This window comes from Sardina pilchardus, chromosome 19 (genome assembly GCF_963854185.1).
Source record: "Sardina pilchardus chromosome 19, fSarPil1.1, whole genome shotgun sequence".
NCBI lineage: Eukaryota > Metazoa > Chordata > Actinopteri > Clupeiformes > Clupeidae > Sardina > Sardina pilchardus.
In genome coordinates, this window is record NC_085012.1 from 9760687 (window position 1) to 9774257 (window position 13571).

The window sequence follows — 13571 nt, forward strand, 5'->3', positions numbered from 1 at the left end:
GCGAGGTCCCTGTTGAGAAGCTGTAATAAATGTATTTGTGGTGGTGGTGGGGGGGATACAAAGCGCTGCTGTAACACAAATAAAGTGTCTTCGAGTTGCCGGTGAAAGGAACTTTGATTCGTCGAGCCCTTAAGCGAGGCCTCCTCAGAGAAATATGAGGAGGCCAGCGTGAAGCGTTTCCATCTGTTGGGAGTGACACAGGCTTTTCAGATGCTAAGAGCGTGGTCAGAGTGGTCAGTGGCCTGACCTGCACACTGCACTTCTCCCACAATCCTTTGCACTACACATTTTTCTTTTTTTATTTTATTTAAGAAGCTAGGCTTCTACTTGGGAGGCTACATTCTTAAAACCTGAAATTTGTGCCCATTTTAAATGAAAGGATCTCAAAGCACAAGTTCGCTCTCCTGACATACATGGCGCTTAGAATCAAAGCCCAACCTTTTTCCATGAGGAGGGCTATACAAAAAAAAAAAAAAGCATGGGCGGAGTACCTCTTTTTTCCAAGAGAGTTTATAAAGTGGGTCCAAATGTGCATAGTCAACATGGCGGCTCAACTGTGGGTCTCTCACTGGGGCCCTGCTGACGAGGCAAGGGCCTTTTTCTTTTTGACACATTTCTGCCACTAGTCTGGCCAGCTGACGGGGTGGCCCACAGCTAGTCGGCCATACCGGCCAGCCGGTCAGCCCCCCTCTCTCTCCGCGGCGTCTTGAACTCCCAGCGAACGAGCGGAGCACTCGGGGCCGGGGGAACGGGATCAGATGTCTTCCGTTCCTCCCCTCACCTGTGAAATTTCAGAGCCAGCCACCCTGAAAGGGAGCATTGTTTCCCCCATGCAAGGAATGCCCGCGCTGTCCGCAAAGAAAAGACTTCATTTGCGCAGGAATTTGGAGGGTCCCTGACAACACTGGGGAGATCTCCAGGGGTGAAGCGCAGGCTACTATTTCTACTACTTTTACGTTAAATGGCTCCTAATGCATGATCAACTTTCCTCCAGTTTGTGTAAAACTGACCAATGACTGGCATGTCAGAGCAGGCATAAATGGAAACATTTGCACCAAGGTCTCAAACAAACATACAAAGTCAGTGTTGTTGGCACTGAATGTCTGAAGGCAAGTGTTTGATTAGAAATGGGAAACACATTTTGGGTCCGATTAATGAAAGTGTCACTCTTGTACAAGGCCAGACATATGCTCATCCTGTACTTCAAACACTCTCCTTATGCTTTGGAATCGATCCCATTGCCCTACACATCAAAGATGTCCTCTCCCAATGTAAACAGAAGTGACTCAGGAATAGAGAGAGCCAGTATAGCTGGGAATGAGACAGACTAGGCCAGGATTTGGCTTGGTCAGACGCCAGGTTTACTCACTCTTCTATGTGAGCCACACACACTGAGGCCATAGAGAAGGGAGAGAGACTGGGTGAGTCTGGAGACACATTCACATATAGGCTCTCATTATCATTCAGATTTCTCTCAGGCATAATATATACATATATATATATATATATTCAAGTCTGTACTTATTTAGATTAGGAAAACACTGAAATAAATTGACAAATTAGGCCAAATTAGGTTCATTCTGAGATAAGAAAAATGAAAGAAAAAAAAACTTCACCTGTCGATTACCTTTCTTCACCTTCATGACATCTAGTGTTGAACTTTTTCACCTTGAAGCAACTCTTTTTTCTATTTGTAAGATGTCAGAATGCATTTTCCATCTTGGTTGGCTTGTATGGAATGTGTAAGCTCTGTGCACTAATGCACACGTTTGAAAACCTCAACAAGACAGCGCGCCGTTATCTGTTAATTTTGTTTGCTGACAGTGACCTCTGTTGGCTAAATAATGAAAAATCCATTCTGTCTTGCCCAGTTTCAATGCAAAATAGTTGTAGTGTTTGATTGATATCTCACCACATCCAATCATCGACGTTGTAGGAGGGACCTATTTGTTCTCTATCCAATCAGAAGTCGTATTTTCCGGAAGTAACCACTACATGCCGGATACTCATGTGAACACTTTGAATTCGTGCACGACTCTTCACTTTTTAGGTAGGATATGTTAAACTTTTATTTGTTAAATGTACGGGGCAAGTGAAAAAGAATGCAGTTACCGAAAGTGCTTCAGGTAATATCCTGGGACAAACGCTAAACCGCCCCTTCGTGTTGCCAAATTGAGCTGCTGCAGCTCACTGGATGTTAGCCTATTTCGCTACCATAACACAGGCAGCTAATGTTGTTTTTGCTATACAATACATTTTGCAAGTTTCAGTAGACATTCCTGCGAGCCCCTATAAAAACATGTTGTAGTCTATAAAACATGTGTCAGCTTAACTTTAAAAGCGCCTAACTCTGATAATTGACAAGGATTGTCTAGTTGTAGTAGCGCTACCGAGCTAGCTAACGTTAACTGTTCAGCTTCATTATGCAGCATGCAACTTACCTGTCGTAATACATGTCTGTCTCATCATTCCATTAATTAAGAACGGATTCTGTGGTACGACCAATCATTAACTCAGCATTTCCAGTTGTCACACTGCACATCTTCATTATGAATCCTAACGTTATCATTGGAGATGCAGTATCCAGTGGCAAGCATGCCTTTTGTGGACTGCATTGATAAGTTGGGCTGACCCACAACACAGGCCTTGGTAGACCAGTGGCCTGGAAGCCACATTTAAGGCTTTTTATGGGGTCTGTGTACTGCTTGAGGTGTCAACTGAGCGGTAGTAGTGAGCAAAAACTGCACCGCACTGTACTATACCAGAGTATTCATGGGTTTCATCAGGTCCCTTTCCACTGGTGTGTTAATCAAGCACCATGCAGTCTGCATTCATAATCTAGGTGTTTGAATTTACACACCTGTGGAAAGGGACCTGATGAAACCCATGAATAGAAGTACTTTTATACTATTTGACTGTAGTGTAGCTGCCACTGGCCCTCTGTCTTGTGCCACTTTCTTCCTGTATCTCACTGTATCGTGCTACTTGCCAACTATTCCAACGTTAACCTTAACCCATGGAACAGAGACAAGTGGTAGGAGGCAGTAGGCACAGTACAGTATTTGGTCCTACTTAGTCAACTAGCTGCTAGTTGCAAGATTTTTTCAGAATTTCATATGTGAACAAAACGTTTCTGGTAAAATCTCTTGTTTTTATGTTTATGTAATGTTAATGTTTTGTGTGTGTCCCCTTGTAAGGAGAGCCATGGCAACAGACCATGGGGATGGTTCAGTGCAGAGCAAGCGGAGCCGGACAGTCATCGTCCGTCACCTGCCGGCTGACCTGACCAGAGAGGAGAAGGAGGACCTTCTCAAGTATTTTGGAGCAGGAGCTGTCCGGGTTTTGTCAGAGAGAGGAGTTCTGGTTAGTTCACTTAAAGAGTCGGGTGTGCCATCTCAAGACCAACTGGTCGTTCCTTAATAAGCACACCACTGTAAGGAGAATATGTGAGGATATGACCCTCGTTTAAGTTCACAGGAACATGGCTCTAGTTCCACAGCTTTTAGCAGGCTTGACCGAAAGATTGTAGATTTCCTTTTTTCTTACCAGCTTGCGTCTTTCAATCATTATTCTTCATGATAATCTTTCATTCATTTGGTCCCCCAGAAACACACAGCTTTTGCAACTTTCGACAGTGAGGCTTCCGCTGCTAAGGTATGAAGGTCTCTTTTTTATCTGTCTTGTAATGTTAATGAATGTAGGATTTAGTATCTCTGGCTGACTTGACCACTTCCCCTCTCTTCCTTCACAGGCACTAAACAGACTGCATCAGCTCAAGGTTCTTGGCCACACTCTAGTTGTTGAATTTGCCAGGGAACAGGAGAGTGTCACTGTGCTGAAGGACCCACCTGTAACTGATGGGTAAGTGTGCTTCTTGAAATAAAGTTATTGCGGTCATTTTCGTATATCTTACCAAATCAGAAACTATCCCAGTCCACATTATACACCTCTGAAAATGTGTATCACTTGACCATTTACCTACACTGGGCATTTGTTTCCTTCTGGGAAAGGGTCATATGGTAAGAGCTTGACAAATCATGAAAGGGTAGCTTGCATGTTTAGCTGACCCATTCAGGAAGAAAAATTGGGGAGCCTGCATGATCGCTTTGAAAAGTCTCCACTTCTGTCCATCCATACTAAAAATATGACACTGGATATTTCGAGTGTCCACTATTTTCTAGGCTGGCATAGCCAGACTCGAATTCTTATCAGAAATTGAGTTTGGCAACACCCCAGTTGGATTTGATCATGGGGCATGTTTCAACCTAGCTTGGAAGCCAGCCCAAATTTACCCAGACCACAAAATTTGAGGATGTCAAATACCTTAATAGCTGTTATTGCTCTGTCAGTATCTTGTATAACAAACGTCATAGCAGAATCAAGAGTTCAAGGCTATCTGTTTTCATTAATAAATGTGTTTTCAGTCGAACTGCACAATTATCGCAATCATAGTCGCAATATGAACCAACGCAATTGCAAAAGCTACAAACAATCGTGCAAAGTTAAATTTGTGACATTCTGACTACATTTCTGAATTAATTTCATCCTCCTTGACTCTGGTGAGTGTATGTAATGTGCGAGGGGCACAGAAATTCTGATTGATGAGCTTCACAGTCGGCCGGGGGTGCTGTGTTTCTTGTGCACTGGGCGTGCTCACCAATCAGTGGTGGCACAAATTAAGGAGAAATTTGGAATATTGAGCTGAATCAACTCATTGACATTCAGAAATCAGTGGGCCTGTTTGTATCTTTGGAGGCTAGTGTGCTGTTTCTGTCTCCCCATGATATAACTGCAGACTTTTTTTCTTGGATCTTGGAGGAGAATAGAAGCTTACCAGTCCAACACAGAACAGCATCATATGACCAGTTAGGCTAATACATAGTTTACTATAATCTAATTATGCATACTAGTCTTATTTGGCTTTTATTTTCATTTCTAACTGTTCACTCAACACTGTTCCAGTGGTCAATATTGTCATCTGTAATTTTTAATGAACAAAGCTTTATCAAAGGGCAAAAACATATCCACCCAGACATGAGAGACCATCTGGACCTTTTACCCAATAAGTAAGGTGCCGTTCTGAAGAAGTCTACTATCTGATATGGACTGTTCTGTCTGACTCTCTTGTTTCAGTGCTCCTGAGGAGAAGGACGGAAAGGGGAGGAAAAGTCGACTACCACAGAACGTTCCTCTCGTAGAAACTGGCATTGCTCCAAACCTGGGGTAAGTAGCTCCTCTTTATTTCGTACGTAACTGTGGAATGTTTTGCCAACGCTACACTTTGCAAGTATCCACCTGCTAGATCATGTGAGGAAAAGCATACCTACCTAGACCTACTACAGGGGCAAGTTTACGATTGTGTGCGCGTTATCCTTTACTGATCGTGTTTACATGTATTGTCAGAGATGTCAGAGATTTGGACTGGATTTGAAAGTGTTGTGCTTGCTGGCACCTCTCAGAACACTTATGTCCCCTTTCCCCCCCCCCTCATTCTGTCACTCATAGAAATGCACCCAAACATACTCTCTTGATACACACACACACACACACACACACACACATACACACACACACACACACACACACACACACACACACACACACACACACACACACACACACACACGGCAGGCCCTCCGATGGAGGTGTCAGCGTTGGCCCTTGTCGTCCTCAGAGCGCCCTGCCGCTGCCCTGGGCTGATGGAGAGCTGATGAGAGGCTGTCTCGGGCAGTCTCATGTCCAATTACGTGGCCCCGTCTGGCTGCGGTGCCCCGCACGTCTGACAGGCCGGCTGCCACTGCCATGTGCCGGCGCCAGGTGGCCTTTGATAGAGACGCTCAGGGCTATGATATAATTCGCCATGAGTGCTAGTCACCTCACCTTCAATCACGCGCAGCCCCACTGACACCCCCCCCCCCCACACCCCCTTTACTTTCTCTCTTACTTTCATTCTTCTGTCGCTTTGCTACCTGTTCCTAGTCATACAAAAGAAACACTTTTTATTTGGTCGACTGCAAATAAAAAGGAAATTGATCGATTTATTTTGAGCATGCTTATTTGTGAGTTGGGTCTCTTTTTGGACTTGCCAGTCTTGATATCTGGTGTCCATGGTGGAAGTAGTTGCATGCGTATAATGCATATTAAGTTGCATGTAAATAATTGTGTATAGCCTACGTCCTCATAGGCATGTGAAGATGTAAGTCATTTATAGGGGTAATAGGAGGACAGGAATCAGCACCACTCTACAACCTGCGTGTGCTCGTCTGCGAGTCTGTTCTGGCAACTTCTTTAGTGTTCCCAGGGCCTAATATTTTGGCTCATCTTACAGTTGTTCATCTGATGTCTGTGCCGATAGAAGCAGGATTCACAATTGTGTTACAGGCACACAAAACTAGTTTAGTCTTGAAATACGACAAGGCTATGATCACAGACTGTGTTACTATTTCAAGCTGAAATGTCAAGGAGCCATCAATCATTGTGTGTGCCCCGCACTTCTTCCGCTATGGCAATTCTGCTGTACCTTTTGTATACCGCAGGCTCCGTCCTGGAAATAGTTGAGCCGCTGTCTTATAGTTTGTGTCAGACATGGAGGCTGCCCTTAACACAGTAGGCAGGAGCCCTGCCATGTCCCCCCACTTTGTTCCCTCAGAGGCAAAGCGCAGACATCTGTTGAAAAGGGTTTGATTCAGCCTCCCTCGTGTGCTGTGCAGGCCTGTCGAAAGCGCTCGCGTCGAGGCTGAATAGACGGCGGGATTGCATGCCGGGCCTCCTCCCCACTGTGCCTGAATGGAGCCGGGCTATCGAGTTCCTCTCGGGCAAACCACAGATTGACATTTTTCCCTTAAAAAGAGAAACGAAAAAGAAAACAAAACCAGACAGCCAGAGCCCTGGAAGTCGGCTTCTTGCGGCTTCTTGCATCACTGTTATTTAGGTGGCCTATTGTCGTAGGGGCGTTATTTTTGTATTATTTTGAGCGGCCATTGGGGTTACTTTTGTGTCAACAAAGGTCTTCATGTATGTTTTGCTTCAAAATACTCAAGGACTGCCTCTTCTGACTCCCTCCACAGGTTGAAATTCCAAGCGAACCCGACGCTGAAATATTTATACCCTCCGCCCAGTAACGGCGTCGTGACGAACATCACACACGCACTGCTGAGCGTGCCCAAGTTTTACGTTCAGGTGAGTACGCCGCGCGGACGAGTGTTCATATCTTCTGCCGTCTCCGCTTGCTATTTAGCAGTTCATGCAGGGAAACCATGCCAAGCACGTGCAGTTCATTTCAAGTTCATGTTTTTCTTTTGTTGTCGTCTACTACCTCGTCTCAAAAGACCATAATCGACTCCTCTAAAAGCCAAAGCGAGCCCCAGCAGTAATTTGAATAAAAACTAGAAAGGAAAACAAACAAGAAGTGCTATTTTTTTTTCTTCTGCCGTCTTTTTAATTGGCACTTGGCAGTTTTGAAACACATCCAGACTTTTTCTTTCTCTCCAACCCTTTGCCCCCCTCCCCCCCCCCCTGTCTTTTTTTTTCCCCTGAAAAGATCAAATAGCAAATATTTGCATTTAAATTTTCAGGAGGGAGAAAGAGCATTAATAATGAACCTAAGTGGTAGGAATGATTTATAGGCTTAACATTTTCCCCCTCCAGCCACGAGCCTCCTCTCGCCCCTCTCTCTCCCCTCTCTCTCCTCTCCCCTACCTTTGAATTATGAACCGCCGGAGCTGCTCCGCGAGGGGGCCTCTGGGTGGCGCTGTTGTGTTGTGGGAGAAGAGGCTGCGTCTCGGCAGGCGAGTGCTGGCTGAGCCTCGTCCTGTCAGTCAGAGCCCTAAACGCTCCCGATCCACGTGCGGCGCAGCGGCAATCTGGGTTGCATATGGGGGGCGAGGCCACAATTACGCCTCGTCGGCGTGGTGCACAACAGCAGGTGCGGGAAGTTCAGTGGGAGGAGAGAGACAAAGGGAAAGAGACACCCATGCATGCACATACACATATATTTACACACACACACACGCACGCACGCACGCACGCACGCACGCACGCACGCACGCACGCACGCACGCACACACGCACACACGCACACACACACACAGCAGCGGTTGTGCTGCGCCTCAGACTTCATAATACACTCTAGATCTGGATCTGGATCTTGGCGGTTATAATAAGCATCACTTGCTGGTAGAAGGTTATGACTCAGTGGCTTGCTCGCTCCCTCTTTCTCTCTCTACCTCTATCCCTTTCTCCTCTCCCCTCCATCTTTTTTCATGTGTGCCTTTGATATCCATCTCTCTTTTTGCTCTCTCTCTCTCTCTCCTTCTCTCTTCCATTCTCTCTCTCTCTCTCTCTCTGTCTCTCTCTCTCTCTCTCTGCCTCTGGCTCTCTCAGGTCCTCCACCTGATGAACAAGATGAACCTGCCGTGTCCGTTCGGCCCCCTGACGCCCAGACCTCCCATGGTGAGGCTTCAGTTCAGCAGCCCCATCGCAAAGCTTTACACTTCCCATTACCACAGCACTACCACAGAGTTATGCTGCTGCTGCTGCTGGTGGTGGTGGTACAGTTCATTTAGACTGCACTGTGGATCCTGTGGACCAGTCTTTCTCTCAGACGGTCTTCCACAGCAGCACACTGGTGTGCCATGAGAGTGCTGCAATCGTGTTACAGATAAAAAATGAAAAAAAAAAAAAAAAAAATCCATATTGAAGTTATTTTTTGCCCATGGACAATTTGCCTGAAATTGTAGACTGTTGAAATCACATTTCACAAAATTGCCTCTAAAACCTGACTGACTATTTAATCTGTGCATTCGTTTTGCACATTCGACCTAGACATTAGTCCATCTTTCTTGAGTCAAGGAATGTTATACGCATGAGCAATCATGCGACAATCAATCACACGTCAAACACTGCATTGCAATAAACAAACAAGGCATGTGGAAAGGCATTGACAAAAACTGGACACATACTTAAAGGGATATTCCAGAATTTGGGGAATTACACTCATTTTCCACCTCCCCTTGAGTTAAACACAGTTCATCCAGCCGTTCTCTGAGTCTGGAGATACCACTTTTAGCTCCAACCTAGCATAGATCATTGAATCGGATTAGACCGTTAGCATTTCGCTTGCTAGCATCACATTTAAAAGTGACTAAGATTTCCGGTAATTTTCCTATTTGATACTTGTCTCCTCTCAAGTTAGAAAGTGTAATAAGACCAACGGAAAATGAAACGTGGCGATTTTCTTGGCTGATTTGACGTGGAACTATACTCTCATTCAGGCGTAATCAGTTCTAACGGTCTAATCAGATTCAATGATCTATGCTAGGCTGGAGCTAAAAGTGGTGTCGCCAGACTCAGAGAATGGCTGGATGAACTGTAACTCAAGGGGAGGTGGAAAATTAGTGTAATTCCACAAATGGTGGAATATCCCTTTACAGGGACACGGGAACTTTTTGGGGGAGTTTGCTTCTTTGTTGTGTACCCCAGAGTTAGATAAGAAGAGACAAACTGCATACAGTAACCCAGTCTGAGACTGTTAGCCTAGCTTAGCATAATTTCCTAGAAGTGGGTTCCATCAGTTAGCCTATAGCTCCAATTAGGCTAACGTGTTCCTTTAAAAAGGATGTCTGGCCATGAATCTGACTCACCCCATTCTCAACAGAAAAAAAGACAATTCAAGATAGGTAACAGACAGATGGTATTGTTTTGGTGAGGAGAGGTTATGAACAGCAGCTAACTTATGTTGTAGCTTTTGTATGATATCATGGTGGTTAGACGTGGGATTTTCTTGGATAACTCTGTTTTAGAGCGTACTGTTTGTACACCTGAATCTTCTGTCGGTGCCTGTGTCCAGTTTGAGATGTACCACGTACCTGCGGGCCCCGTGCCGCCCCCGTTCCCCCCAGAGAACCCCCCTCTTCCGACGGAGGGGACGGACGCTAGCGAGGAGGAGTCCGAGTACGAGAGCGAGGGCGACGAGGAGGAGAAAGAGAGGTACGTGTCGACGAAACACACACACAGCCAGCTCTGCCTTTGCCTGCCTCCTCCCCCGGCCATTTTCCCCTTCGTTTAGTTTAACCTGGGCGGGTCTCCACCTCCAGGTTAAATCCGCTTATGGATGTCAGGAGCTATAAGAACCAGCATAATGGTCTGACAGCTATGCGCAAATCATTCACAGTAGTCAACTTAACTCTTCCACCTTGACTACTACGAATCGAGGGGGGCCCCTTAGGCAGTTCTATCAGCATCTGAACTGGAAGAGGGGAGGCAAAGCTGTGAATTAGTAAAGCTCGGGCTTGCAGAGACGAGGGGTGTCTGTCTCGTGCCGACCTTCAGGATGCCAAACGCACATCCTCCCCAGCCTGAGCTTTACTGACAGCTGAACACATGAAACATTAACGCTATCTCTTTACCGCATTATATCTACTTCACCCTCCCACCCAGGATGGTGAGACTCATGGGTCTGGTCAACCAGCCGTGCAAGAGGCCAGCCCGGACGAAAGCGTCGGCCGCCAGGAAGAAGCCCAAGCTGAAGGACCTGCTCTACGCGCCCAAGCCGGAACCGCACAGGTGGCTCAGCACGGTCACGTCTCTGCATGTCTGCCAGTCCCACTCCACTCCCTTGCTTAGAGTGGAGATGTAGTGGTCTGTCTGTCTGTCTGTCTGTCTGTCTGTCTGTCTGTCTTTGCAAGTTTGCACTCAGTGCATATGGCAAAGATGGGCTCCCCTCATTTCCTCCTCTGTAGGCCAGTCTGTGGTTCTGTGGAAAATAGTTACATTACATATTACATATCAGCATGCAATAATTATTATTGTAGTATTTTAGAGTAATTGGTATATAGAAAGGTAAGCTATTTATTAGTAATTAGCAATAAACGAGCCACTGCTAATTGTAGAACTCATATCTTAAGTTATAAGATCTAGATATTAAATGCATATTTGATTATTCCATATGGTTTGCATTGGTGCTATTTTAGTATTCTCATTAGTGTGTATTCCTCAGGATTAGGTTTAATTGATTGTAGATTCTGCATAGTGTGGGTATTTAATTACATTGTCACTGTCTGGACTACTTAAGATGATGTGCCTGACATGTCCTTTTTTGTAGCACTAGAAAAGATTAGGCACTGCAATGATGCAACACTTTTTCTTGAAGATACTGCAGATAATATTAAATTGTTTGTGATTGCAGACTATTGTGTGCATACTGGCTGTAGAGATTGTAACAGAAAGACTTGAATGCCATAGCTTTGATTCTCTGTCTAGAGAGTCGTAGAGGGGGGGGGGGGATAAATATAAAGATTTTTTGAGCAAAGTCAAAACATTTCATTTTCAAGCAGTCAACATTCAAACATCTCTGTTACAGTCTCAATCCACAGCAGCTTAGAAATGATCAAGTGTACTGACATTTGGTTCCCTCCTGTGCCGCTCTGTTCTGCTGTGTTCCGCAGTGCCACGGCTCCGGTTCTCCAGGCTTCAGATGTGTTCGAGCAGCCTCAGGCCCTGGGTCCCAAAAAGATTGAGTTCCACATCCCTCCAGAGGTGTCCTCCATCTTGGAAGCCCCAGACCAGTCTCACCTGCAGGAGAGTGAGGAGGAGAGAGAGGATAACTCAGGTAACACCTGCACACACAGACAGACACACACACACACACACACACACACACACACACAGACACACAGACACACAGACACACACCTTACACAGGTAACAGCTGCACACACAGACACACACACACACACACCTTACACAGGTAACACCCACACACACACACACACACACACACACACACACGCAGACACACACTCACACACTTCACTCCCCATACGCACCAGTGTTAACTAGAGACTGGGGTTTTAATTAACATACCAGTTAGCCCTGTGAATTGGGACTCAGGGGTGTGCATAGAGAATGACTGAGTCTCTTGTCCCCCCCATCTCTCTCCCTCACCCTTTCTCCCTATTCCCCTCTTCCTCTCCCACCTCTCTGTCTCTCCTCTCCTCTCTGCTGTCTGACTGTGTCTATCTCGCCGATCTGGCTTTTTCTTTTCCTTTGTCGACTCTTTCTCTCTTTTTCTCTGTCTTGCACTTCTGTTTTTAGGTGCACCAAAACTGAGAGTCGCTAAAGTCCAAACAGGTGGCTGTGTACATATGTACATTTATTTATGTATTTACACCCCTCCTTTATTAGTGCCACTCTCTGAGAGGTTTCCGTGGATGGGTGTGTGTGTGTTGGCCTTATTAGCTAGGCTGGTTTGTGTTTTGGATTTAGGAATGCATATTTAAAAGGGTCTCAATATCTTTTCATCTTACCAATGCGAGGTAGACCCTCTTACCAGGCTCCCGGGTCTCGGATGACCCACCTCCCCACACCCCACACCTTCTCAGCACTTCCCCATGCCTTGTTTGGCAGTTTAGATAGATAGATAGATACTTTATTGATCCCCAAGGGGAAATTCAAGGGTTTATGAATACCATATACCTTAACTCTCATAGGCTCTCGAGAATATGGACATGTAAAGATTTCCATGATAAAACATATACTTTTTGTGTAAAATACATGCTTATCCCAATGTATAAAAACGTACATTCTACCCTTTGCCCAGCTCTGGTAGTTCATCACACAGTCAATCTATTGATACCACACAATTCTACTGGGCCTCAGCTTTCAGAGAAGGTCAGGCACTTGATTATAAGTCAAAGTATGTGGTCACAAACTAAATTTAAATAGGCTGTGTGCAGTGTTGATGATGAACTCAAAATGGAGGGTAAGTGTAAGGGGTTTAACATATAGGTTTACATCCGTGTTACACATGTGTGAGTGTGAGGCATGCATTCCTTTGTGAGTGCATGTCTGTGTTTACAGGGTACTTGCATGTCTGTGTTTACAGGGTACTTGTAAGCCTCTCCTTTCCTCAATTTGCTTCAATCTTGCGTTTGTTTGTTTTTGCACTCTTCAACCCAAGCAAAATAGAAAGTAGAAAGGGGGAAAAAAAAACTTCACTAAAAGGAAAATATGAAAGGCTGCCTCTCTCCCTCTCTCCCTCCCTCCCTCCCTCCCTCTCTCAGTGTTTCTCTCATTCTGCCCAAGACCAGATTGACAAGGCCATTTTTTTCCCTTCCCTTCTCCCACCATCTCGTTTTGGGCAGATAAACAATACAATTGAACACAGGAAGGGGCGCGCAAGCTGCATGATAAGGTTTTTGGATAATTCAGATTACAGGAGGAAACCAAAAAAAAAAAAAACCTGGAGTTCTCACAGGCGAATTTATCAGAGCCTTGCTTTCTGCTCTGATACACAGACACTCACACACACACACACACACATGCACACACAGACACACACACTCTCACTCGGATGCACCCGTCCAGATCTGAACGACAAGGCTGCAGAGGATTTGCGCCGGCTTGCCGCGCCATCATCCTTGCCCCTCTCCCTCCCAACCACACACACACACACACACACACGCACTCACACCACTCACTCTCTCCTCTCTTATCCTCTCGCACGCGTCTCATCTGGTCTGGTACCCATGTGCCAGATGCCAGTCGTGCCCTGCCCTGCCCTGCCCTGCCCT

The 13571-nt window shown here is 45.6% G+C and overlaps 1 protein-coding gene across 3 annotated transcripts in view; it reads left to right on the forward strand.

Moving 5' to 3' along the window:
• The first annotated feature begins 1994 nt into the window (after window positions 1–1994).
• Window positions 1995–13571, forward strand: part of rnpc3 (RNA-binding region (RNP1, RRM) containing 3) — a 15099-nt gene continuing 3522 nt past the window's right edge. For 2 of the 3 annotated variants that reach the window (XM_062520782.1, XM_062520783.1), the window contains exons 1-11: window positions 1995–2050; window positions 3198–3363; window positions 3607–3654; window positions 3752–3861; window positions 5134–5223; window positions 7068–7179; window positions 8383–8451; window positions 9848–9987; window positions 10438–10563; window positions 11445–11608; window positions 12094–12129. In XM_062520782.1, coding sequence (XP_062376766.1) covers window positions 3205–3363; window positions 3607–3654; window positions 3752–3861; window positions 5134–5223; window positions 7068–7179; window positions 8383–8451; window positions 9848–9987; window positions 10438–10563; window positions 11445–11608; window positions 12094–12129 — 1054 coding nt within the window. In that variant the 5' untranslated portion in view covers window positions 1995–2050; window positions 3198–3204. The remainder of the gene's footprint in view (window positions 2051–3197; window positions 3364–3606; window positions 3655–3751; window positions 3862–5133; window positions 5224–7067; window positions 7180–8382; window positions 8452–9847; window positions 9988–10437; window positions 10564–11444; window positions 11609–12093; window positions 12130–13571) is intronic. The other variant, XM_062520784.1, reaches the window with a different exon arrangement.